General features: G+C 69.0%; 11 protein-coding genes across 11 annotated transcripts; 2 read left to right on the top strand and 9 right to left on the bottom strand.

The window, feature by feature from the left end:
- Positions 1–84: 84 nt before the first annotated feature.
- Positions 85–878, bottom strand: RHOBADRAFT_50965 (uncharacterized protein; the record flags this gene model as incomplete). The annotated part of the gene is made up of 2 exons (XM_018415581.1): positions 85–412; positions 482–878. The coding sequence occupies 2 exons, from the start codon at positions 876–878 to the stop codon at positions 120–122; spliced, it is 690 nt and encodes a 229-aa protein (XP_018274555.1). The 3' UTR covers positions 85–119.
- A 319-nt stretch (positions 879–1,197) lies between these two features.
- RHOBADRAFT_50966 (uncharacterized protein) lies at positions 1,198–2,502 on the top strand (the record flags this gene model as incomplete). Its single annotated transcript, XM_018415582.1, has 4 exons — positions 1,198–1,389; positions 1,462–1,468; positions 1,532–2,011; positions 2,079–2,502. The coding sequence occupies 4 exons, from the start codon at positions 1,198–1,200 to the stop codon at positions 2,366–2,368; spliced, it is 969 nt and encodes a 322-aa protein (XP_018274556.1). The 3' UTR covers positions 2,369–2,502.
- Positions 2,503–2,529: 27 nt separating this feature from the next.
- On the bottom strand, positions 2,530–4,881 carry RHOBADRAFT_50967 (uncharacterized protein; the record flags this gene model as incomplete). Its single annotated transcript, XM_018415583.1, has 7 exons — positions 2,530–2,736; positions 2,803–2,939; positions 3,013–3,718; positions 3,787–4,384; positions 4,485–4,540; positions 4,644–4,699; positions 4,767–4,881. The coding sequence occupies 7 exons, from the start codon at positions 4,879–4,881 to the stop codon at positions 2,671–2,673; spliced, it is 1,734 nt and encodes a 577-aa protein (XP_018274557.1). The 3' UTR covers positions 2,530–2,670.
- Positions 4,882–5,120: 239 nt separating this feature from the next.
- RHOBADRAFT_50968 (uncharacterized protein) lies at positions 5,121–7,635 on the bottom strand (the record flags this gene model as incomplete). The annotated part of the gene is made up of 2 exons (XM_018415584.1): positions 5,121–6,681; positions 6,752–7,635. 2 exons carry the CDS (start codon positions 7,633–7,635, stop codon positions 5,121–5,123), a joined length of 2,445 nt encoding a protein of 814 aa, XP_018274558.1.
- Positions 7,636–7,894: 259 nt separating this feature from the next.
- On the bottom strand, positions 7,895–10,262 carry RHOBADRAFT_50969 (uncharacterized protein; the record flags this gene model as incomplete). Its single annotated transcript, XM_018415585.1, has 6 exons — positions 7,895–8,086; positions 8,162–8,224; positions 8,294–9,813; positions 9,873–9,966; positions 10,032–10,116; positions 10,186–10,262. 6 exons carry the CDS (start codon positions 10,260–10,262, stop codon positions 7,895–7,897), a joined length of 2,031 nt encoding a protein of 676 aa, XP_018274559.1.
- A 375-nt stretch (positions 10,263–10,637) lies between these two features.
- On the bottom strand, positions 10,638–11,776 carry RHOBADRAFT_41056 (uncharacterized protein; the record flags this gene model as incomplete). The annotated part of the gene is made up of 5 exons (XM_018413815.1): positions 10,638–10,694; positions 10,796–11,190; positions 11,264–11,435; positions 11,497–11,577; positions 11,645–11,776. The coding sequence occupies 5 exons, from the start codon at positions 11,774–11,776 to the stop codon at positions 10,638–10,640; spliced, it is 837 nt and encodes a 278-aa protein (XP_018274560.1).
- Positions 11,777–12,083: 307 nt separating this feature from the next.
- RHOBADRAFT_50971 (uncharacterized protein) lies at positions 12,084–13,981 on the bottom strand. The gene is made up of 3 exons (XM_018415586.1): positions 13,892–13,981; positions 13,176–13,803; positions 12,084–13,104 (listed from the first exon to the last, which is right to left on the bottom strand). Exons 1-3 carry the CDS (start codon positions 13,959–13,961, stop codon positions 12,141–12,143), a joined length of 1,662 nt encoding a protein of 553 aa, XP_018274561.1. The 5' UTR covers positions 13,962–13,981; the 3' UTR covers positions 12,084–12,140.
- A 400-nt stretch (positions 13,982–14,381) lies between these two features.
- On the top strand, positions 14,382–18,630 carry RHOBADRAFT_50972 (uncharacterized protein; the record flags this gene model as incomplete). Its single annotated transcript, XM_018415587.1, has 8 exons — positions 14,382–14,707; positions 14,773–14,891; positions 14,958–15,112; positions 15,190–15,945; positions 16,033–16,218; positions 16,291–16,633; positions 16,744–18,044; positions 18,156–18,630. 8 exons carry the CDS (start codon positions 14,382–14,384, stop codon positions 18,534–18,536), a joined length of 3,567 nt encoding a protein of 1,188 aa, XP_018274562.1. The 3' UTR covers positions 18,537–18,630.
- A 91-nt stretch (positions 18,631–18,721) lies between these two features.
- Positions 18,722–19,982, bottom strand: RHOBADRAFT_50973 (uncharacterized protein; the record flags this gene model as incomplete). The annotated part of the gene is made up of 5 exons (XM_018415588.1): positions 18,722–19,054; positions 19,132–19,268; positions 19,337–19,617; positions 19,676–19,731; positions 19,799–19,982. 5 exons carry the CDS (start codon positions 19,980–19,982, stop codon positions 18,771–18,773), a joined length of 942 nt encoding a protein of 313 aa, XP_018274563.1. The 3' UTR covers positions 18,722–18,770.
- Positions 19,983–20,267: 285 nt separating this feature from the next.
- On the bottom strand, positions 20,268–21,723 carry RHOBADRAFT_50974 (uncharacterized protein; the record flags this gene model as incomplete). Its single annotated transcript, XM_018415589.1, has 7 exons — positions 20,268–20,630; positions 20,692–20,801; positions 20,872–20,898; positions 20,964–21,265; positions 21,341–21,396; positions 21,461–21,467; positions 21,541–21,723. The coding sequence occupies 7 exons, from the start codon at positions 21,721–21,723 to the stop codon at positions 20,302–20,304; spliced, it is 1,014 nt and encodes a 337-aa protein (XP_018274564.1). The 3' UTR covers positions 20,268–20,301.
- A 382-nt stretch (positions 21,724–22,105) lies between these two features.
- RHOBADRAFT_41061 (uncharacterized protein) lies at positions 22,106–24,154 on the bottom strand (the record flags this gene model as incomplete). The annotated part of the gene is made up of 8 exons (XM_018413816.1): positions 22,106–22,308; positions 22,404–22,918; positions 22,984–23,135; positions 23,203–23,298; positions 23,452–23,676; positions 23,750–23,799; positions 23,863–24,032; positions 24,102–24,154. 8 exons carry the CDS (start codon positions 24,152–24,154, stop codon positions 22,106–22,108), a joined length of 1,464 nt encoding a protein of 487 aa, XP_018274565.1.
- Positions 24,155–24,161: the final 7 nt, after the last annotated feature.

The raw sequence follows: 24,161 nt of genomic DNA on the forward strand, positions 1-24,161 counted from the left end.
AACCGTGAGGAGCGACGGAGCTCCCTCGACACGAGCGACCACGAGGCGGTGCAGCGCGACTCTTCTCTGTCTAGGGCTCGGGCACACTCGTCATGTACGTCTCGATGGCAACGCCGCAGCTACAAGTCCTGCCGTCGCCAGACGTCGCCGTCCTGCAGCGGCTCAATCCGGTGCACCTCGCCCTCGTACTCGAACGTGCCTCCTCCTCCCTCCTCGTCCAGCTCGAGGCTCTTGGCAAAGTGCTCGATGACGAGCGACGACCGCAGAAGCGAGTAAGGCCCGTAGCGCGATGGCGCGTCTCGTCGTCGGCGCGCGCCGGCCGGCGAAGGGTGAAAGAGGTAGCCAGTCGCCGCGTCGACGCGCAGCGCTTGCGGGTCGAACGGCAGCGACAGCAAGCCTGCGTAGCGAAGCTCTGTGCGTCGAGGAAGAGTCAGTCGGTAGTACGGCGACGAGGCGAGAGGGAGAGAGAGAGGGAGCGCACCTCCGTCCTCGAGAGCCTGAAAGACGAGGCCGGACCCTGCTGGGTCGGGCCTGAGGTAGTTCATCTCGCCCTGACACGGGCTGACGAACTCGTAGCCGCCGGCGCGCAGCCGTCGCGCCTCTGCTGACCCTTCATCGTGGGTGTCGTTGCGACGGAGGCGGGTGAAGAAGGTGTCCAGGAAGCGGGCGTCGCGAAAGGCGGTGGCGACGTTGCGGTGCTTGCTGTCGGACAGGTACAGCTGGCCGTTCCAGTCGACGTCGTACAGGTAGGTGCGAGGTGGGGCGGGCGAGGTCGAGATGCGTCGACGCCGGGTCGGGGTCGAGGTGACGAGGGCGTGGGCGCGCACGGTGCAGCTATGCACGCTCGCACATGCTCGCAAGGGTGCGAGTGCGGTCATGGACGGCAGGGCCGGCGTGGCCGAGCTGGTGGTGGAGCTGGAGAGTGAGGGAGCGAGGCCGCCCTTCGTCCTGCGCCGGTTCACGTGCCCGGTTGCGGCTAACCTTAGGCCGCGGCACTGGGCAGACTAGGGGCGAGGCTGATCTGCACGCGGTGGAGGCACCCGGGCGTGGGTCGATGCCGACCAGTGGCCGAACCTCGAGCCGCGCTCGCCGTCATCGGCGTTCGCGAGAGGGCACAGCTTTCGCTCAGCTTCCCTTCCTTCAGCCCCGCCAGCCTGCTCCCAGCTTGCCAAGCCCTCTCTGCGGCTGCCCGCTACCATGCTCGCTACCCAACGAGTCGAAGAGCCGGCATTGCCCGCCGTGCCCTCGTACCCGTGCCCCTCGCCCTGGACGGCAGAGGTCGACCAGATCCGACAACGCTTCCTGTACGAGCTCGACCACCCAGAAGACGGCTGGGTCGACCTCGGCGAGCGCGATGGCGTCCAACTTTGGAAGAAGTGGCACGACAACGTACGTCCACCTCCTCCTCGTCCCCTCTTCTTTCGCGTGCGCGCGCCTGACTCTCTCTCCCTCTGCGCACAGGATGAGAGTGCGTCCTCGTCGTTGTTCTCCTTTCACGTCGTCTCTCGTACTGATATCCTCGACCGTGCAGATCCGGTCCCGTGGGTGCGAGGCGAGACGTTCGTCGACGACGTGACGCCCGACGCCTTTCTCGCCGGCGTCGTCCAGATCCCGGGCATGCGCAAGCTGTGGGACCCGCGCACCGAGGCCGGCTTCATGCTGCAGCGCTTCAACCGCACCGAGGTCCTGTTCTACGCCGTCGCCAAGGGCAAACGGTTCATCGCCTCGCCGCGCGACATTGTCGGCGTCCAGCGCGACTTTGTCGAGGAGGACGGCAGCGCCCTCATCCTCCAGACGAGCGTCGAGACGGACCGCGTCCCGAAGCAGTCGGGCCTCAAGCGCGCGACGCTCAATCTGAGCGGGTGGCACTTCCGGCCCGAGGGCAGCGGCATCCGCATCACCTACATCCTCTCGATCTCGCTCGGCGGCATGATCCCGAGCGCCGTCGTTTCGATGGCGACCACCGAGAGCCCGATGTGCACCGGCCGAGCGCGCGACGCCTACTACAAGTGTGCGTCCCTCTCTCCCTCTTCGACCTTCTCTCTCGGGTCGGACGCTCACGCCTCTCGCTCTCGCAGACGGTCACGCCCCGTACGTCCACCACGACCCGAAGCACGAGCCGACGACCATCTTCCAGAACGAGGCGCTCGACACCGACAAGCGCGTGTACCGGTGCGGCGTCACGACGGGCTCGTGCGTCGGCGAGGTGTTCGAGATCCGGTACGACACGAAGCGCATGCACCAGGGCGGCGTCGAGGCCGCCGTCGAGGGAGCAGGGCTCGAGTTGAGCGACGACGGCAAGGGCACGGTCAGGGTGCAGGTGACGGCGGCGGGCGAGAACGCGACGGTCGTCCTCTCGCCGAGGTAGTCTCGCGAGCCCTCTCTCTCCCTTTCCTTTTTGCGTTCCCCTGTACCCGTTGTACGACCATCTCTCGCACCCGCATCTATGGCTGTAGTTCTAGTTGTTCATGATCTCTCTGCATTGCCTCAGTCTCTCGCGGTCTCTCTTTGCGCCCGAGAGATGCGGTCGAACGGGCACGAACGACGAGTTGCATAATGAGACACGCCGCCATCGCGGCAGAGAACGAAAGAGAGGAAGCACAGGACGCAAAATCTCGCGCGAGTAGAGTATAGGGCGGGCTCGAGGCGAGGAAGAGGATGGCGACGAGGTCAGAGCGTAGCGACCTTGTCCTGCACGGCCTGGACGAGGGTCGATGCCGCCGCAGGGTTGCCGAGCTGTGCGAGGACGTGAAGAGAGTCAATGAGGGCCCGCAGGAAGGAGAAAAGAGAGAGGGGACGCACGCGCAGCATGTAGCTCGTCGGGGTCGAGCCCTCGATGACCGAGAAGCGCACATACTTCTCGCTGTGCACCTCGATCGAGAAGGCCTTGAAGAGCGGCGCGTTGAGGAGGAGGCGGTGCGTCGCGTCGGCGCGCATGACTGCGGACGAGGTGCTCGTCAGGGCCGAGGTCGGGAGATGCTCGAGAGAGGGGAAGAGTGACAGGGGACGCACGCAGCCTCGCGCCCTTGTTGCCGTCGTCCTTGTTGGTCTCGTTGAGCTTGAGGTTGCCCGTCCCCCTCTCGGCCCACTGGCCCTCGTTCATCGCGTACAGCTTGCACCGCACGCTGTGCAGCAGCCGCTCCTCCTCCTCGCCCGTGACCGTCTCCTGCTTCGTGTAGACGACGCGCTCGGGAGCGTCGGCATCGTTCGGGGCGCCGGCGGACGCACCGCCGGCGTCGGCCGAGGACGAGGCGTCGGCGGCCTCGCCGCCAGCCGCGCTCGGCTTGGCGGGCGTCGGCGGGACACTCGAGAACGCCGACGGCGCGGCCGAGAAGGCGCTAAAGGCCGACGCGCCGCTCGACTTGGTCGCCGAGGCGAAGCCGCTCGACGCCGAGAAGGCCGAGAACGGCGACGCCGCCGCGAGGTTGGTCGTCGCCGCCGACTTGGTGAACGGGGTCGTCGGCCGCTCGCCGGCAGGCTTGACGTCGGCCTTGAGGTCGCTCGCCTTCGACGTTGACGTCGCGGTCGAGCTCGAGGCGGAAGGGGTGGCGGGAGGTGCGGTCGTCGAGAGGAAGGGCGAGGCGGTGAACGCCGACTTGGCCTTGGGCTTCTGCGCCTCGGCGGCAGGCTTGGTCGGCGTCGAGAGAGAAGAGAGCGGAGAGGCGGACGAGGCAAAGGCGGAGAAGGGCGAGGCGGTCGACGAGTAGCTGGCGAAGGTCTGCAGGGGCGAGAGAGGGTCAGGGCCGCCCTGAACACGCAGCAACGACGCAAGGGAAGTGGACGGACCGACTGCGGCTTGGGCTCGAACGGTGCGACAGCCGTCGACGGCTTGGGCGTCTCCTCGGGTGCGGCGACGGCCGCCTCGGCAACCTCGCTCGCGTCGTCGGCGATGCGCTCGTCCTGCGCCTGCACCTTGGCCGCCGACTCGCCGACCTCGGCCGCCACGTCCGCCTTGGCCTTCGACACGCCCTCGCCGACACCGTCCTCGACGTCCTGCATGTCCCGCTCGTCCTCCTTGGCCAGGTTCTGCGCCGACTTGCCGACCTCGGCCGCGACCTCGGCAATCTCGACGTCCTTCTCCTCCTTCTTGTCCTGCTCGTCGCCGAGCTTGGCCGCAGAGGCAGCGACCTCGTCGGCAACCTCGGCAATCTCGACGTCGGCGTCGTGCGCCTCGCCCTCGTTCTCGGCCGTCTGGCCCGGCGGCTTGAGCGCTTGGACGCGCTCGCGCAGCTGCTTCGTGTCCTTGCCCTCGGTCGCTGGCGGGACGACGGACGAGGAGGTGTTTGTCGGCGTCGTCGGACGAGAAGAGGCTGCGGCCGCGGCAGGAGGTGGGGAGGTCGCACGGTCGTTGTCCGAGACGATGTCCTCGTCACCCTCGACACGGCTGTAGAACGCGAATGGTCAGACCCAGAAACGCACTCGTGCAGATCGGCGGTCTCTGAACGAGAGCGCCCGCCCATACGAGGAGAGAGAGCGAGACGCACCCCTTCTTGGCGACCGGCGTGCTGCCGGACAGGCGCTTGCTCTCGTCTTCGTCGCCCTGCAGTGAGCGAGCAAGATTCAGTACTGCTCACGCTGGACGAGAAGAGCGCGGCACTGGTCGGTCGACCTCGTCTCCTGAGTGCGAAGAGCAGGCGGCGCACCTTGGGCGTGGACGGGTCGAGGGCTGCACGGGGCCGCTTGTGGCGCACGAGCTCCTCTGTGGAGCACAGTGAAGCGGTCAGTGACTCGCCCTGGGCTCAGAGGAGAGAGGAGAGCCGGCGCACCTTGGGCAGCGGCGTCGGCGGGGGTGCGAGGAGGAGCCGCGCTCTCGGCGGCTGGAGGAGGCGCAGCTCCCGGTGCAGTGGTCGCAGATGGGTCGTTCTCGCGCTCTGACTCCATGGCGGGCGCAGCCGATGCGAGTAGAGCTGTGAGAGAAGCGCAAGATGCGACGTCCACCTCGTCGCTGGTGGGCGGGCGACCGCGAGCGAGCCTCTCTCTCAACTTGCACGAGAGGGACCTGGACAAGCTCGCACTGGATCGATGATGCAGTTACAATGCACGACACGAGCCAAGATGATGGCAAAGGAGACGACAGATGCACCTTGCCCCCCCGCACCAACCCTCGCCGCTCACCTCCCTCAGCTCTCGAAGAAGGACAGGTCGTCGAGCGACAACGGCCCCGACGACGCCCGCTGCACCTGCGGCTGCGGCTGCGGCGACGGCGTGCGCGCCTTTGCGCTCGCCGCCAAGGCGGGCGAAAGGGCGGGAGCAGGCGCAAGCGGCGGCGCGACGGCCGCGGGCGACGGCGTGCGCTTCTGCTGTGCGACAGACGCGCCCGTCGCCGCTGGAGGTGCGTCGATGCCGACGAGACGGGTCAAGGCGAGAGGCTGAGACGGTGGCGGCGGCGGCGCGAGCGGCATGATCGGGGTCGTGCGCCCGCTCGAGGCCGACATGGGCGATGCGGTCGACATGCGCACCGGCGGCGAGACGGTGAGGCGTGGCGGGGGCGAGATAACGCGGGCACGAGGGCCTTGCGAGGCCGCGAGACGAGACGCTGGCGCAGGAGCGACGATGGCGGGCTGCTGCTGCACTCGAGCGGCGCTGCCGGCGGGTGCGGCCACCTTGTTGCCCGTCGAGACGGCGACCGAGTCGAAGAAGGCGTCAAAGTCGTCCTGCGGCGACGACGCTCGTGGTTGAGGTGCGGCGGCGACTGCTCGAGGCGGGCTGCCGAACGAGGCGACCTGGGCGGCAGGATGAGGGCGTGACGACAACGACGGTGAAAGGGCGGATCGGGACGATGATGGCGCGGTCGGTGGAGGGGGAGAGCGAGTGAAGGAGGGAGAGGCGACGGGTCGAGAGGACACGGCGGGCTTGGGAACGGGGAGGGCGCCGAAGCTGTCGCTCAGCGGGTCGAACGGGTCGAACGCGCTCGACGACGCCTTGGCCTTGACGCTCGATGTCGATGGCGCGACCGAGAAGGCGCCGAGCAGGCCGCCAAAGTCGTCCTCGGGCGGCGCACTCGGGACCCGCGACGTCGACGACCCGCGCGTCGACGAGCCGAAGAAGCTGCTCGGCTGCGAGGCGGGCGGCGGCTGGTCGTCCTCGTCGTCCTCGTCGTACTCGTACATGCTCTTCTTGACGTGGGCCTGCGCCTGCAGCCTCGCGACGAGGCCCGAGTCGCCGAGCGCGTCGAGGTCCTGCACCCGCAGGTCGGGCGCCGCCTGCCGCTCGTGCTGCTCGCCGCTGTTGCGGGCCGACGTCGACGTCGACCGCTGCGGCTCCTCGGACGCCGGCGCCTTCTTGCGCCCGAAGATGCGCCCGAACACGGACGCCGGCTGCGGCTCGGGCGACGTCGTGCGGCCCGACTCGCCCTGCTGGACCTCGTCGACGCCGAGCGAGTTCGGGTCGTCCTCCTTGCCCGGGTCCTCCTTGCCGGCGGCGACACGGCTGAGCCAGCTCCTCGCCGTCGGCCGCTCGGCGTCGCCGCTCGCGCGCGCACCCTCCTGCTCGGACGACGGCCGCGCCGCGGCGTTGGCGAGAGCTGCGGCGCTTCGAGCAACGTTGGCCGAAGTCTCCTTGGCCGACTCGACGGCCCGGGTGGCGGTGTCCTCGGCCGTCTTGCGGAAGCGGAAGATCGACGCGAGGCCCGACTTGGCGGCCGGCTGGTCGCCGTCGGCGGGCTTGTCGTCGGCGGGCTTGCTGCAGATGGGGATGGCAGTGTCAGTGAGGCTTCGAGGGATGGTTGGACAGGAGGAGAAGGTGGGCGCACCCGTCGGTCGTCGTCGTGTCCGGCTTGCGCTCCTCCTCCGGCTCGATCCCTGCCGCCTTGGCCTCGGCGATGCGCTGCTTCTCCCTCGCCTCGGCCTCGAGCCGCATGCGCTCCTCCCACCCTTGCGAGCTGCCCCACGCGTCCTCGCCCTGCTCGCCCTTCTGCGCCAGCTCGACGCTCTGCCGGCGCGAGACCGCCGCCGACGGAAACAGGTCGCCGAGCGACGGCAATGGCGGCTCCTCGTCCTCCGGGTCGGGCCCTTCCTGCGCAGGGCCCCAACCGTCGTCGCGCGAGTCGTCTGCGGCGGGCGAGTCCGGCGCGGCGATGCGCAGTGCGCCGACAGGAGGGAGGTCGGGCTCTGCTCCGCCCCACCCGCCGCCGCTGTCGTCCGGCTCGGAGCCGCGGTCGTCTGCTCGGGCGGTCGAGGCGTCGAGCGAGTCGCGAGGGAAAGATGGGAGGTCGAGGGCGGTGGGCGAGAGCGGCGGAGAGGAGCGGAAGCCCGCGGGCGAGGAGGGGGAGGCGACATCGGCGGCGGGTGCGCTCGAGGTGATGGTGGTGAACTTGGGCAGCTCTGGCGAGTCCGGCTGCCACCCACCGGCACCGCCGTTGCTGTGCGGGAGCGCGACGCCGTCATCGTCGTCCCGGTTGCTCGAGGTGAACCCGCCGGCGCCGCTTGTGTGACCGCCGCCGAACGCGCCGGGCACGTAGTCATCGACAGCACCGCCCCAGCCGCCATCGCCGTCGTCTTGCCAAGTTGACGCCGAGAACGAGGACGAGGCGGCGAGCGGGGGCGAGTAGGTGGAGCGGCGCGGGGACGGCGGGCGAGGGGCGAAGGTCGGGAGGTCGTCCGACGCTGATGCGCCCCAAGGTGACGGCTCGTCCATCGTCCGAGCGTGAGACGAGAGAGCGAGCTCGAGTGGGGAGGCTGGCCGACGAGCGCGAAGGTCCAAGGTGAAGCGAAGGCTCCCCTCCCCTGAGTCCGCTCACTTCGGACAGCTGTGCGCCCGAGCAGAAGAACAGCCTCTCGCGCGAGCTAGAGCCGTGCCACTGGGTCGGCTTGCACACGAGTAGTCTCAACCGTCGCGCACGCATCTACTGCAAGAGGTCCGTGCGCCCGCAACGACCCAGCCGCTCGACTCGACCTCACCGCCGCAGCGCGCACTGCAGCGCCTCGACGAGCGTCTCAGTCTCCTCCGCCGACAGGTAGTAGAACAGGCGCTCGTCGCCATCGTTGAGCGTCGCCTTGAACGCGTGCGGGACGAGCGCCTCCTCCGGGTTGGACGTCAGGCGCTCGATGTCGGCGACGGCGAGGCTGTCGACGGGCACGTCGGCGTCCTGCAGGCCCAAAGGGTGCGTGAGTCGGTGGGCGCATGTCGAGGAAAGAGAGGGCCAAGGGGAGAGACGACGCACTGTCTCGCTCTTGAAGAAGTCGAGCCTCGAGGCGGTCAGGCGGAAGTAGCGCCGCTTCCACAGCTGCGGGTGCGACGAGGTCAACATCTGTGCTCGAGCACGACGAGAGAGAGGGGAGAAAGTGGGGCGCACCATCGAGCCGCCGCCCTGCACGTTGACCGTGCCCGCCAGCATGACCTCGCCGGCGTCCCTCTGCCGGACGAGGCGCGACCGGCGCGCCTCGACAGCCCGCACCCGCTCCTCCTCGCGCAGCCGAGCCTCCTCCTGCTCGCGCAGCTGCTTCTCGGCGCGCTGCCGCTCGATGAGGAGCCGCATCTCCTCCTCGGCTCGCCGCGTCCGCTCCTCCTCCTCGACCCTGGCCCGCTCTGCCTCCTCGACGAGTCGTCGCTCCTCGGCGACGCGCTGCTCGTGCAGGACGCGCTCCTCCTCGGCGCGACGCACGGCCTCCTCTCGCCGCGCGAGCTCCGCCGCCTCCTCAATCCGCTGCCGCTCCTCGTCCTGCACTCGTCGCGCCGCCTCCTCCTCGGCCGCCCCACGCCTCTCCTCCTCTGCGACTCGCTCGCGCTCGAGCTCAGCCTCGGCCTGCCGCCGGTACTCCTCCTCAGCAGCGCGGCGGGCCTGCGTCTCGTCCTCGGCAGCGGACCGCGCGCGCTCCTCGCTCTCGGCTGCTCGCCGCACCGCCTCCTCCTCGTCGCGCGCCGTACGCTCCTCTGACTCTTGCCGAGCATGCGCCGCCGCCGCCTCGGCGTCGCGCTCCCGCCGCTCGCGCTCGAGCCGAGCGGCGTCCTCCCTCCCCTCGAGCTCGAGAGCGCGCGTGCGCTCCTGCAGCTCACGCTCGCCGCCGTGCGCGTCGACCGTCCCTTCTGCCGAATACGGCTCGGGTGGCGGAGCGCGCGCGACGCTCGCGTCGTCCTCGGCGACGTCGACAGGAACGCCCTGGGCCGAGAGCGCGTGCCCGGCGAGGGACGGGTCCGACGCCGACGCGACGAGCATGGCGGCTGCGGCCGACTCGAAGATGCCGCTCGCGTTCGGGCTCGCGGCGAGGAGGCCGGGCGAGACGGGCGGCGAGGCGGAGGACGGGCGGACCTCGGGCGGAACGGTCGGGTCGGCGCGAGGGGCGGTCGAGGCGAACGAGTCGTACAGGGGCGTCGCGTGGGCTCGCGGAGGAGGTGCGTCGCGTCCAGGTAGGTGCCCGGCGCGGGAGCCGAGGGATGCGCTGGCGAGGTGCGCCGGGTACCCAGGCGAGAACGACTGGTCGAGCGAACGGCGTGCCGCCGAATCAGGCTGCGCGACGACGGCGGTCGGCGCGCTCTCGTAGCGAGTCGGCTGCTGGCTCGTCGCAAAGGTGGCTGACGTGCCGGCCGTCCTTGGCGACGAGGGCTTCTGCCCGTGGCCCGAGACGGTGCTCTCGGGCACCGATGGCCGCCGTACCGAGCCGGCGGTGGACGAGTGCTGGCGCGAGGTCGAGGTCGGAAGGTGTGGGCTGATTGGCGGGGACGCGGTGCGAGGGCGGCTCGTGGACAGGTGTGGCTGGTGGAACAGGCGGATGGCGACGGCGTCCGGCGAGAGGTCGACGGGCGACGAGACGCTCAACGTGGCCGTGTAGCCCTGAAAGGCGTTTGCGACAGTGCGCTCGTGCACGAGAGCGCGCGCTGCACGGAGGAAGGGGTCAGGTGCACGGTCGTGTGAGAACTGGTCCGGCGAGACGCACCTCGCTTGACGCCGCCGACGGCGTGAGGGATCTGGCTCCACAGCAGGACCTTGCCCTCTACCGACAGGAGGCCGAACAGGACGCGATTCGGGACCTGCAAGGCGGTGCTGGGAGAGTCAGTCGCGGCAAGGTGGACCGTGGGTGCGGAGAGGGACGTACGAGCTGAGCTCTCAGCTCCTCGAGGCCGTGCGCGCCTCGTGCGGCGAGAGATAGGCGTGTCGGGGTCGCATAGTCGAGTACGAGCCTGCGCAGGGTCGTCGTCGAGGAGAGTCAGGCGGGCGAGGGCGGCCTCGGAGATGAGAGCCCGACGCACCAGTTTACTGCTCCGTCGGGGCGCAGCAGGTCCTCGTAGGCGGCGCACAGGGCTTGGTCAGACAGGTCGAGCGCCATGGGCACTGGCAGCTCAGCCGGTGAGCGGGTGGTCGAGCACAGAGGCCGCTCTGTTGACCGTCATTGACCTCGACTCGAGCGAAACGTCTTGCTTGCGCCGGCTCTCTTTCGCTCAATGCAGCGGTGCGGGCCAGACTGGCGTACTCGAGAGTCAGGCTGTTCCTCTCGCTCGCTGCTTTCGAACTCGAAACCGCGCGCCCGTGCGCTCTCTCTCCTCGCAGAGCCGCCGCCGGATCCTCTCGCGCCCGCCGTCCAGCGACTCGAACGAGACGCAATGGTCACCTCGACTGCAGCGAGCACAGCGAGACGGACGAGCGCGAACCGGCGCAAAGGAGGCAAGCAGGGCGGCGGGTAGACTTCATTGCTCAGGCTTGGCTACAGCTTGCTCTGGCGGGTGAGCGCCGGCGGGTCCTGCCACACTGGCTTGCGCTTCTGCTCGAGGGAGAAGGGGAGATCGCGGAGAGAAGGTCAATATCTGACTCCTGCCAGTAAGGAAAGGCCCGACCGAGCGAGGAGAGAGAGCGAGGACGCACCTCGACGAAAGCCTTGAGGCCCTCCTTGAGGTTCTCGCCGACGTACAGGCGCTCGCTCTGCTCCGTCTCCAAGGACTTGATGACCACGTCTTGCAGGCTGTTGCCGTCGCGCGTGAGGTTGACCTGCTCCTTGGTGACCCAGACGGCCTCGGGCGAGTTGTCGACAATGTCGAGAGCCCAGCGCAGAGCGGCGTCCTGCACCTTGTCGGCGGGGACGACCTCGGTAAAGACGACGTGCTCGAGGAGGTTGGTCGGGATCGGGTTGCCCGTGAGGAGGTAGGGGACGAGTTGCGGCGAGCGGTGGAACGCGTTCGGGATCCCGCCGACGCCGGCGACGACGCCGCGCTTGACCTCGGGGAAGCCGACCTTGATGCCCTCGGCCGCGATGACGATGTCTGTGTCGGGCAGCGAGGGTGAGTAGGGGTTCCTCGCAGGGTCGAGGGGCGAAGAGGGGGCAAAGGAGCGCACCGGCGTTGGCCATCGCCTCGGCCCCGCCGCCGAACGCCATGCCGTTGAGCGCGAGGATGAACGGCTTCTTGCTGCGCCTGCGAGCGAGCGAGCCGAACCCGTGGATGTTCTTGCGCATCGACGCGCTCGGCGACGACGAGGTGCCGGCCGTCTTCTGCCAGTTCTTGAGGTCCTGCGCGCTCGTACGGACAGCGTAAGCATCGTCTGCGTAGATTAGGGAGGGGCAGACGCACCTGACCCGCACAGAACGCCCGCCCCGTGCCCGTGAGGATGAGGCACCACAGCTCGTTGTTCTCCTCGAACCAGTCGAGCACCTGCGCGGCGCGACGACGTGGGTCAGCTCGTTGTCCCGGCTCAGGGGAAGGAGGAGTGGCTGCTCACCTTGCGGATGTCCTCCTCGAGCGCGTCGGTCATGGCATTGAGCGCCTCGGGGCGGTTGAGCCGGAGGCGGAGGACCTTGGGGTGCGGGTAGTCGACGACCAGGTGCGAGGCGACGGAAGGGTGCTGAGGCATCTTGAGCGTGTGCAGCAGCAGAGTGCGGTAGCGAGTGTGAAGAGAGGAGGAGGAGAGCGAGCGGCGGCCAAGCGGAGATGTGGGGCGAACCGGCTCGTTCGGCCGGCCGGCCTTCGCTCGAGAAGCCTGAGCAGTGCGCGACCGGAGCAAGGAGGACGAGAGCTGCTGCGGTAGTTCTACGCAGCAGTGAGGACCGCGAGAGGCCGGGGCGGAGCAGGCGAGCCGAGCCGAGAGCGCGCACGAGCCTCGCGTTGAGAAGGTCGCCTCGTCCTCGCTCGCTCGCTCGCTCTCGCACGGCGCACATGCTGCAGCCGCGATACCGTAGGCAATACAACACCGCACAGACCGTCTAGTCATCGGCTCGTCACGCCTCGGCCCGCTTGGCCGCCTTCTTCGCCCGCTTGGCCTCCTTGCGCGCCCGACGCTCCTCCTTCGACTCGCCCTCGCGCCCGGCCTCCTTGGCCGCCTTGCGTTCCTTCTTGCTCGCCCGCTCGGCCGCATTCTCCTTGGCGTCGTCGCCCGCACGCAAAGCCGCCTCGCCCTCGCCCTCGCCCTCGACCTCGACCTCGGCCTTGCGCTTCTTCCCCTTCTTCTCCTTGCGCTCCTTCTTGCCCTTCTTGGGCGCATCCTCGCCCGCCGTCGCCGTCGCCGTCGCCGTTGACGCCGCCGAGTCCGTCGGCGGGACGAATGTCGCGCCCATGCCGCCGCTCTGCGCGCCGACGAACATGCGCCCAAACACGCTGCCGAGCCCGGCCGCGACGGGCGCCGCCGTCGGCGTCTCGTCGCTCACCTTGAACGGGTTGTGCGCTGCCGAGTGGACGCGGAACTCGGGCGACGGCGAGCGCTCCTTGCGCTTCGACTCGGCGCGCGCGAGCTTGCGCGCCGCCTTGTCGGCGCGGCGGGCGTCCTTGTCGGCGCGACGGGCCGCCTTGGCCGCCTTCTTGGCCGCCTTGTCCGAGCTGTCGTTGGTGGCGGTCGAGGCGGATGCAGGGTCGAACGTCGCGGCGAGCGAGGTGGTCGTGGCGCTCGCGAACATGGGCGCCGCGCCGGCGCCGCCGAGCGAGGTCGTGGTGGTGGTGGTGGTCGTCGTCGTCGTCGTCGTCTCCTGGACGGCGGTGGCCGAGTTGCCGCGGGCAGGCACGGCGGGCCAGCCGTCGGCGCGCGGGCCGTTGACGGCGAGGACGGGGAGCGGGGTCGAGGCGCCGCTCGGGGCGGGCGAGGACGAGGCCGAGGTCGATGGCGAGGGGGCAAGGCCGAGGATCTCGGCCATGGCGGACGCGTTCGAGGCGGTGGCCATGCGCTTGGCGCGGAGGTGCTTCGAGCGGGCACTGCGAGGGAGCGAGCGAGAGGTCAGGTTCCCGCCGACGCGAAGAAGCAAAAGGAGAAACGCCGGACGCACGCCATGCGCGGGTTCTTGAGGATGGCGAGAGCTGCTGCGCTCGGGGCGGGAGCAGCGACCGGGGCCGGCGCTGCGACGGCAGGCAGGGCCGAGGTCGACGGCGTGGGCTCGCCGTCGTCCGAGTCGCTCGAGTCGCTCGAGACGTCCGACGACGATGCCGACGACGCCGAGCTCGCGCGCTTGCGCTTCTTGAGCGGCTGCTCGGCGAGGTCAGGAGCCGGGCTGGCCGACGCCGACAGCGAGCCGTTCTGCTCCTTGAGCTTGTTGAGGCGCGCGAGGAGGCTGCCAAACTCGCCGCCGCCGCTGCCGCCGCCGGTGACGCCGTCCTGGGGCGTCATCGAGCCGGCCGTGACAAAGCCGCTCGTGATGGGCGTCGCGGCGTTGGCGCCCGTCGCGGAAGGGACGCCGAGGGCCTTGAGGGAGCCGACGACGGCGGCGGCACTGCCGCGCTTCATGCCGATGCCGAGCGTGTCGTCCTTGGCGGTCGGGATCGAGGCGATGCGCTTGGAGAAGACGGAGCCGCCGTTTGCGAGGATGGCGGCCTGCGACTGGGCGTTGCCGAGCGTCGGGGCCGACTCGGGGTTCCAGCCCATCGAGGCGAGGAGGCGGAAGCCGGGAGCGCTCGTGTCTGTGGGTATAGTACATGGTGAGCTGTGCTGCACAGCGGCACGTGTGCCGAGAGGGGAGGGAGGAAGGCGGAGCGGGGAGGAGCTCACCTTGAGCCCAGCGGGTGTTGCGCGGGTCATCCTGGATGCGCTGCTTCTTGGAGGCACCTGCGAGACCCATGGCTGGCGGATCTAGCGGCTTTGTACAAGCTCGAGCGGAGAGCGGTGGAGCAGGAGGCGAGAGAGCGAGGGGAACGGTCGACCAAGCTCGCTTGGGAGGCGGTGCCGTCCTCGAGGAAAATCAGCTGTCGCGTGTGTTGGAGTGGTGAGAGCGTTGCAGTACCCCCCAGCACCTTACTAGCCGCACGAGAGAGCTGTGGGACGAGCGCTCGAGGGGAGACGCGCCTCCTCCCCCATCTCTCGCCTCGTCCGCTTGTTGACCCCCCTGCACCGCCCTCGAATCCGACCGAGCCCACCTGCGCGCCGCCTGTCTCGTCTCCCGACAAGCGCACCTCGCTCGCGCATCGTCCCCCCGATCCAGCCCCTATCCAGCCGCGTCGCCCGGTCCTCCGCCCGCATCCACCTCGACGACAAGCCGGCCATGTCGCTGCGCAACCCGAACGGCGGGCCAAGGCCGATGAACGCGCCGCCAGCAGACGCCTTCTCGTACCGGCCTCTCCAGCAGCAGCAGCAGCCGCAGCAGCAGGGCCAGGCCGGGCAGGGCGCCGGTCAGCCTCCCGCCCTCGGCCAGCAACAGCCGCAGCAGCCGCAACCAGCGCACCAGCACGCCCAGCAGCAGCCCACCGGCTTCACCAAGCCTGCGCCCCTCTCGCTCGAGCAGAGCAAGGCCGTCGCGCGCACCCACTACTCGGCCCTCAAGGGCTGGCTCACCAACGAGGGCGCCCTCTCGTCCGGCTCGACCAGGACGTACGTCCCCCTTACGTCCTCTGTCTCCTTCAAAGACACTGACACAGTCTGCCCCGCCCCCGCAGCAACGCCCGCGACAAGCTCACGCGCCTCACGCGCCAGCAGTTCCAGGAGCTGACGACCGACGTCTACGACGAGCTCATGCGCCGCATCGACGACTCGGCCACCCCGACAGCAGGACAACGTGCGTCAACTCCGCCCCTCGTCCCCGCCGCACCCTCGCACTCACGCTCGCCCGCCCGTCCTGCAGAACCCTTCCTCGCGGTCCGTCCCGACTTTCACCCGAAGCGCAACCAGGCGCGCCAGAAGCTCGCGACGCTCCCGCTCTCGCGCTTCCGCGACCTCGCGAGCGACATCTACTTCGAGCTCGACCGGCGGTACCCCGAGTTTGGCGAGGAGGACGACGTGCGTCCCCCTCCTTCCTCCGTCTCTCCCGTCGACTCAGCGTCGCAGCCTGACTGACGACCCTTCCTCGCACGCAGAACGCCGGTGGACAAGCCTACAGCACACCCCAGACGCACTTTTCGCCGCACTCGCGCACGGGCTCGCACGCCTCGTCGCAGCAAGCCGCTCCGGCGCTCACCTCGCCTCCTCCGCCGACCAACCTGAACGCGCGCCGCGCACCGACGCCGACCTCGGCGACGTCCCAGTCGTCGGCCCTCCCCGTCGGCAACGACGTCGTCGTGCCCAACAAGAGCACGATGCTCGTCGAGGACGAGCCGATGTGCTCCCCCTCCGCGAGCGGGCCCGGCGCCGGCGCCCAGTCGCTCACGTCGCCCACCTCGGCCACGTCGCCGCCCGTCCCGAGCCCGACTGGCTCGCTCCACGCGCCGCGCAGCCCCTCGCCCGGCGCGGCGGCCCAAGCGCGCCCGAACGGCGGCGCCGCGTACGGGTTCGGCGCGTCGCACTCGTCGTCGTCGCTGCCGCGCCCGGCGCCGCCCGTCCCGACCGTGCGCGAGGAGGACGAGCGCGACGAGGCGTACGGCGAGCGGAGCGAGGCGCTCGCGAGCCCGCCGGCGGCGCGCGCGCAGTACGGCCAGGGCTCGAGCGCCGGCGCGGGCTCGGGGCAGGGGCTCGGGCAGCAGGGGCAGGGGGCAGGGCTCGCGCTCGGCAACAGCACGAACAGCCGGGCGAGCGAGGTGAGCAGTAACGGGACGAGCAGTCGGTTCTTCGGCGGGTACGCGGGCAGTAACGCGCCGAGCGAGGTTGGCGGCGTGGGCAACGGCGGCAGGAGATCGGTGCGTCCCTCGCTCTCCTCTCTCTTCCTCGTCGTACGGCGGGAGCGGGTACATCACGCAGGAAACTGACCTCGTCGTCGCGCGCAGTGGGAGAACGAGGCGGCGGCCGACAAGGTCCGCGCCGAGTACGAGTACAAGCTCGCTCGGCTGCAGAACCGGGTCGTCGATCTCGAGCGTGACGGCGCGTCGGCGGCGTCGGCGCAGGCGACGAGCGGCGAGGGCGAGAGGCGGGTGCGGGAGCAGCTCGAGGACGAGCGGAGGAGGTGGGAGCAGGTGCGTCCCTTCTCGCCTTTCCTTTCACGTCATCGCGTGCAGGACAAGACTGACTCGTCGACACGCACGCAGCGGTTCGAGGAGCAGCAGGCGCAGCTACGGTCGCTGCAGCGCGACCACGACTCGCTGCAGGCTCGCGGCCCGTCGCCGTCGTCGTCGTCGACCCGCTCTGCCGGCACGAGCGGGCTCGACGCCCAAGTGCGCGCCCGCCTGCACGAGGCCGAGGAGCTCGCGGCCGAGATGCGCGGCGAGGTGTCGAGCCTCGTCGACGAGGTGCGGCACGCGAGCGAGCGGGCCGACGAGCTCCAGCGCGAGGTCGAGCGCGAGCGGGAGGCGAGGGAGCGGGCCGAGAAGGAGGCGCAAGAGTGGAAGGAGCGGTGGCAGGCGGCCAAGCTCGAGCTGCGGAACGTCAAGGGTGCGTCGCTCAATTTCCCTCGCTCGTCCCGGTCGTGCCGCCCGTGCCGCACTTCTGGGTCGGTCCAGCTGGTTGTTGAGCGACGACACTGACACTCGCGTCCCTCGCAGCGACCTCAATGCTCTTCACGTCGTCGATCAGCGTCGACGCCGACTGGCTGCCCGCCTCGTCCGACGGCCTCATCAACGACACGTCGATCGCCGCCTTCCAGACCTCGATCGACGACCTCCTCCAGGCCGCCCGCTCGAAAGAGCCGTCGTCCGTCCTCCCGACCGCTCGAGCCGTCGTCCAGGCGTGCCAGAAGGTCGACAACGACGTGCAGGCCATTCCTCCTTCTCGCCTCGCGTCGCTCCCGCTCTCGGAGCAGGACCTCGTCAACTCGCTCAAGGTCAAGGTCAACGCGACGCTCTCGAACCTCCTGACGGCGTGCAAGAACCACGCGACGGGCTACGGCGTCTCGCCCGTCTCGCTCCTCGACGCCGCCGCGTCCCACCTCGCCGCAACCGTCGTCGAGCTCGTGCGCATCCTCAAGATCCGGCGCACGACGGGCCCGTCGTCTTCCTCGGCCGGCCGAGGCGGCGCACTCGACCCGTCGTCGGCGTTCGGCATGCGCGCCGCCGCCGCGCGCGAGCCCATGCCCCCTCTGCGGGAGGACGTCGGCGCCGGCTCGCGCCTGTCGCAGGGCGGTCTCGACGACGCGCACTCGTCGCTCCAGGGCCTGTCGATCTCGGTCCCGTCCGTCGAGACGACGCCGACGCCGACCTCGCCCGCACCGCCTCCTCCGCCCGCCAAGGAGCAGCCGTCCGCCCAGCAGCAGCAGCAGTCGCGCAGCCGCATCTCGGGCGGCGTGTCGTCCATCTTCGGCAGCGGCGGCAGCGTCAAGAGCGCACTCGGCGCCATCGGCTTCGGCTCGGACCGCGGCACCAAGCGCAACAGCGGCGGCTCGGTCCGCTCGCGCTCGGACGCCGACACGCTCGCGGGCGCGAGTGCAGGTGCGCGCTCGAGCGTCGCCGAGTCGTTCTCGCAGCCGCACGGCGTGCAGCAGCAGCCGTACGGCGGCGAGGCGCACGGACCTCCTCGGCCCGGCGTCAACGGCGCCGGCGCCGCCAGCTCGCGCGACTCGTACGGCGGCCGGCCGTCGCTCGACAGCGACGGCTCGGGCTACGGCGCACGAGGGCAGCAGCAGCAGCAGGCCTACGGCGGCGCGTACGAGGGCGAGCAGCAGTACGGCGGGCCGCGCGACGAGCCGCAGCAGTACGGCCACAGCGAGTACCCGGCGCAGGGCTCGTCGCAGCCGTACGGCGCATACGGCGACGAGCAGCGACGAGACGGGTACGGCGATCGCGCGTACGACGACGGCGCCGAGGTCGAGATGCAGCAGGGGCAGGAGCGAGACCCGCAGGAACTGAGGGTGCGTCGACGCTCTCTTCCCTCCTTCTCTTCCCCATGACCTCTTCACGGGCGCACGACATACTCTCGCTCTCGAGAACGTTATTGACCCCTTCTCTCGTCGTCGTCGCAGGCCTACATCGAGAACCAGACCGAGGCCATCGTTCACTCGATCCAGTCGCTCCTGTCGGCCATCCGCTCGGGCGCCCAGTCGTCCGAGCTGCAGGAGAACCTCACCCAGATCATCACCATCGTCTCGTCGATCGTCGCCATCTCGCAAGAAGCGCTTCCTCGGACCCTCACGCCCGCCGAGGAGGACGAGGGCTCGGCCATCCTCCAGGACCTCACGACGCACTGCGACCAGTTGAGCGAGATGCAGAGCGCCGACCACGCCGCACCGGGCGCCTTCAACAAGCAGACCAAGCAGGCCATGGCGGCAGCGTCGTTCGGCGTCGCCAAGAGCCTCAAGCAGCTGAACGCGCTGTTGAGCAGCGCGGCCGGCGACGAGCCGTGAGTTGACCGGCGCGTCAGGGCAGGAGGGCAGGAGGGCAGGAGGGCAGGAGTCTGTAGCGCGTCAAGTTATCCTTGTCTGTACGCGTCGCTGTCGCAACCACTTTGGCGACTATTCTCGTCTCGAGCCAGCTGTTCTCGCTCTCGCTCTCGGCTTTCGCGTCGCGCTCGAGAGACGCTTCGTCTGTACAGCTTGCTCGATACGTCGCTCTCAGTTACAAGGCTGAGCCGGGTTCCCTCACTTGGCCCGAACGACGACAACCATCTCCTTGTTCTCCTGCGTCGCACGGACCTTGATGACGCCTGCCGCCTCGTCAACACTCGTCTCGACACCCTCACCCTCGACCGAGACGTTCACGCCTCCCTTGTGCAGCTTCTCGCGGTCAAAGACGACCTCGACCTCGGCGCCGACCGTGCGGGTCGAGAGCGTGAGGCGGTACACGTCGTCGACATTGCGCTGGTTCTGCACGACGAGGTCCTTGGCCGAGAGCGACGACCGGCGAATGAAGGGAGCAAAGCCGTCTGCGAGAGCGAGAGAGCGAGGGGTCAGAGAACGGTCGCTCGAGGAGGACCGAGCGGGAGAAGGTCGGCCGACTCACGCTTGTAGAACGTGTCGCGCGCGGTACCGACGCACATGGGCGTCTCTGTCGCGACCTTGTTTACGATGGCAGATGGCATCGAGCCGTTGAGCGCGACCTTGACGACGTACGTGACCTTGGTGTCGCTCCCGGCCGCCCTGCGAGAACAGCACGCAGCGACGAGGTCAGTTCGGCTCGACCCGACACGGCGCTCGCGACGACTCACTCGACCTTCCACCCGCCGAGGAAGAGCGTTGCCCTCGTCTTGCCCTTCTGCGCCGGCACGAGGTCGTCGACGCTCGTTTGGACGAGCTCGTACCCGTCGCCCGTCTCGAAGATGCGCGACGCGCCGACAATGTCGCGCCCGCTCACGACGAACGAGAAGCCCTTGGTCGTGCTGTAGAACGTAAACTCGTCGGGCGAGTAGCTGGCGACGATGCCGGACGTGTCGAGGCGAGCGTCCCACAGGCGGCGCAAACGGTCGCTCGTGACGACGCCAAAGAGGAACTGCGAGGTGCGAATGTCAGCTTTGCGCCTCTCGAACAGAGCACGCAGGAGGGCGTACAGTCTCTGGAGAGACGCCCTTGACGACAGTCACGCCTCGGACCGTGTTGGGTGCGCCTGCGAGGAGAGAGGGAGATGTCAACGAGCGCGTCGCAAAGGGGCTCGTGCGGCGAGAGCGACGCACTCGAGTCCTCGAGATCCTTCTTCGCGCCCAGCTCGACGTCGCTTTTGGTCTGGCTGTCCCACTCGACGTCGCTGCTCTGCAGCTGCTCGTGAAAGTATGCGCGCGCGACGTCAAGCTGCTTCTGGTACGGGCTCGCGGTCGGGTAGTTGGGGACAGCAGGGCGTTCAGGGAGGAGGGACGACATGGCAGCAGCTGTGTCGAATGCAGGACGAAGGGGCACACGCGACAAGGGCTCTCGAGCGAGCCGGCGAGCGTGGCCGTGCGGGGCTTCCCCGATGAGCGAGAGGCACAAGGTTCGTCCAAAGCTTGTCCAGACCTCGAGCCGAGCCCGGCTCGCAAGGCGCAGCGTGAAAGCGACAGCCGGCAACTGCGCAGGCAATCAAGCAAGCCTGCGACTCGAGCGGAAGAAGTTGGCGCCCGAGAAGGGTCCGCTTGAGAAGGTCGCCGACAGCCGGACACGGACCGCTCTGCGCCGACGCAGTGGCATGGCAGGACGCGAGCTTCTACTGAGGGCGAGGCCGCACGATGACCGTCACGTTGACGCCGCCCGACTTGGTCGTGACCGTCAAGACGCCCTCGTCGTCGTCCGAGACCTCGGCCCCCTCCTCCCCCTCGACCTCGACCCGCACGCCGTCGGCGTACATGCGCCGCCGGTCGTACACGATCTCGAACGACTCGCCAGCCTTTTCGGTCGTCGTGAAGATGCAGCGGTACTCGCGCGGGTGCGTGTTGAGGCTCGGCAGAGCGGGCGGGTCCGAGAACGACTCGGTCTGGAACTTGATGGCGGGTTCTGCGGCGCCTCGAGGGATGCGGACGTAGGGAGCGTGACCATCTGTGGGTGTCTCGTGTCAGTCGACGAGCTGCGGCGAGAGAAGGGCGGGCGAGAGACGCACATTCTCGGAAGACGTCGCGCGCTCGGCCCGTGCAGAGCGGCGTCTCGGTGGCCACCATGGTGACCATGGGCATTGGCATCGAGCCGTTGAGCGCAATCTTGACGATATAGCTGCAGAGTATGGAGAGAGAGAGTCAGTGTCGAGGCGCAAAGGGGTCGACGAGGAGAGAGACGAGCTCACGTGACCATGAGGTTGTCGCCGTCGGGCCTGCGAGGAAGCGCGAGGTGAGAGACGCACAGGGTAACGCAGGAAGGAAGAGGACGAGGACGTACTTGAGCTGCCACCCGCTGAGCGTGAGCGTCGCCCTCGTCTGGCCCTTCTGCTCGGGCGCCCACTCTGGCTCGTCGACGCTCGTCTGGATGACCATGCGCTCGCCCTGCGGGTCGCCGTCCTCGGGCTCGACGTTCATCTGGGCACCGCAGATCGAGCGCGGGTAGACGATCCACGACATGCCCTTCATGACGGTGTAGAAGGCGAAAGTGGTGCGGTCGTACCGAGCGAGCATGTGGCCGTCCTGGAAGCGGGCGTCCCACAGCTTGCGCATGCCGGGCAGCTGGATGACGCCGCCGAGGAACTGCGAGGTATCAAGAGCTCTGTCAGCAGCTGGGCCTGGCGAAGGACGAAAGGGAAGAGGAGGACGTGGACGCACAGCTGCAGCCGAAACGCCCTCGACGGTCGTGACGCCCTTGACGGTCGGTACTGCATCTGTGATGGCGGAGCGAGTCAGAGACGAGTCGCACGGTGAGGAGGGACGGCGGCGAGAACGCACAAGGATCCTGCGTGCGGCGGAGGTGGGGGGTCAGCGAGTTGGGGAGGGGCACAGGGAGGGAGGAAAGGCGATGGACGCACATTCGGGTCGGCCTTGCTCCAGAGCTGGACTCCCTCGCGCTCGCCCTGCTGCTCCCAGTCTGCCTCGGGGCTCGCGAGCTCTTCGAGGAAGAGTCGCCGAGCCTCGTCGAGCTCGTTGGCGTGGGAGCTCTTGGTCGGATAGTCGGTCACGGCGGGTAGCGCAGGGTGGTGCACGGTGGCCATGGTCGTGGTCGCGCGAGCGTTCAAGGCTTCAGAGCGTGTGGAAGAAGAGGGAGAGGGAGAAGTCGCCGTCGCACAATGCAGATCGTTTGGCGAAGTGGGGAGGCGTCGAGTCTCCTGCCGCTCCCCTGCAAGCTCTGCTGCACCAATGCGAGAAAGACAAGCATAGCGAGGGAACGCTGGGCGAGCGCGACCCGCTTCGACTCGGGGTCCGCTGCTCTCGGCCGCGAACGGACGAGGAGCGCGCTCTCTCTCCAGACGATGCAGAGCGACGGTCAAGCTAGATAGTGCAGCTCGTCGAATCGCAGAAGGCTAATAATCTACAGCGCCACCGCTGCGCTCAGGCCGCGAGAACAAGGCCACGCTCCGTCTCGGGTCGACCTTCTCAACGTCGGCTCGCCCGACTTGCGCCACTGCGCCGACTCGCCGCACTCGCCGCGCTCGCCGCACTCGACACGCTCCCACGGCGAGCGTACTTCTCGTCCTCGCTGCCGCTCCCGCTCAGGTCGGACGAGGAGCCTTCCTCGCTCGACGAGAGGAGAGCACGACGGACGCGACTGCTTCGACGGCCCAGGGCGTTGTAGCTCTCTGCAGAGCGTGGAGGACCGTCAGTCAGGGTCGCCTCTGAGGAGGAGGAAGAGGCGGAGAAGGAGGGAAACGAGGAGAGGGACGAGTGGACGTACGCGCAGGGTTCTTGCCCGTGCCCGCTCCCGCCGCCGATTTGCTCGTCGCCGCCTCCTCGTCGCTGCCGACAGGTCCTGTCGCCGCCTGCCCCTGCTGCGCCGCCGCCCGATTTTTGCGGCGCATGACGCAAAAGGCGACGACCGCGCCGCCGATGAGGAGCGCGGCGACGCCGCCCGCGATCACGGCGAGCATCGTGTTGCTCAGGCCAGGGACGAGGCCGCTTGACGTCGTCGAGTCGGTGTCGCTGTCAGGCGCGACGCTCTCGTCGTCTGCAGAAGCTGCCGACGACGCCGAGGAGGAGGCCGGGGTCGAGCTGGAGCTGGCGGCCGCCGACGTGGCCGACGAGCTCGCGCCAGAAGGACCGCCCGTCTCGACGCCGCTCTGCTCGGCAATAGCGCTCGACACGTCGATCGACAGGGCCGAGGTGGCGGCGGCGAGGCCAGTCGGGACCGTGGTCGGGGCAGATGCGGTCGGGCCGCCGGCGGACTTGGCGCCCTCGCCGGATGCGTCGGCGCTGCACAAAGGGACGACGTCAGGTCGATCATGGCAGAGGAGCAGGACGGAGAGGGTCGGACGCACCTCGCTGTGCCGTTCTGCGCGCCGTCGGTCGAGCTCGACAGCTCGCCCGCCGAGTCGCCGTCGCCGTCAGGGCAGAACGTGACCGTGAAGCCCGGGGCGTCCTCGCTCTTGCAGATGTAGGTGACGGTCGACTGGCCCGCTCGGGCATCTTGCTGTCGAGGGAAGGAAGGGAAGAGGTCAGAGCGCGCTCGAGAGAAGACTGAGTGCGTGAGGACGCACAAAGTAGGCTTGCGCGTTCGGGCACGCCTCCTTGAAGTACGAGTAGTACTCGATGAGATCGGGCGTGCACGACTTGGCGTTGGCGTAGTCGTTTTGCTGTTGCGAGAGGCGGGAGAGTCAGGTCGTGCGGTTGCGGCAACTCGAGGACAGGACGAAGTTGCTGATTTATATTAATTTTATTGTTCAAACATGAGAGCTTAGTACGTGAAACATGAGAGCTTAGTACGTTAGCGAGTCCTGGAGCTTGACCTTGTCGTCCGGGCACGTCGAGAGCTTGGGCGTGCAGGCGACGGCGTCGCACCCTTTGCCGGCTGGCTTGATGCCGATCGGGACGCCCCAGCCGCCGCCGTTCGTGAGCCCGTAGGCGTCGTACTGCTGCTGCTGCTGCGACTGGAGGCGGATCTCGGCGGACGTGGCGCCGCCGCCAAACTCGTTGTCGGCGCACTGGAGCGCGTTGTCGATACAGGCGCCGGTCTGCGAGTGGTCGAGAGCGCCAAGTCGAGACGTCAGTACGGGTCTGGAGAAGAGAGAAAGACGAGAGACGCACCACGCAGGCGAGCGTCTTGTCCGAGTTGGCGATGCAGCCGTGTCGGCCCCCTGCAGGTCCAGCATTAGTGCGATACTCGTCATGGCGGCTCGAGAGGAAGGAGAGGGACGCACAGATGCGCCCGATCCAGTCATTGGGGACCGTGATGGCCCTGCTCGAGCCGGCTTTGGCCTCCCAGCCTCGGTCGTCCTCGTACGCCTGCTTCTGCTCGCCGAACGGCACCGTCGCGGGCCACACGGGGTAGCTGCACTGGTTGACGACCTTGATGGTGCGCTGGGCGGAACTGGAGAGGGTGCGAGGTGAGCTCGAGGACGAGGCGAACGAGGGAAGGAGAAGAGAGAGGAGGGCGCACCTGCGGCCCAGCAGAAGGGCGAGTACGGTCGCTGCGAGAAGCACGTAGCGCATGTCGAAG

This window comes from Rhodotorula graminis (genome assembly GCF_001329695.1).
Source record: "Rhodotorula graminis WP1 unplaced genomic scaffold RHOBAscaffold_1, whole genome shotgun sequence".
Taxonomy (NCBI): Eukaryota; Fungi; Basidiomycota; class Microbotryomycetes; order Sporidiobolales; family Sporidiobolaceae; genus Rhodotorula; species Rhodotorula graminis.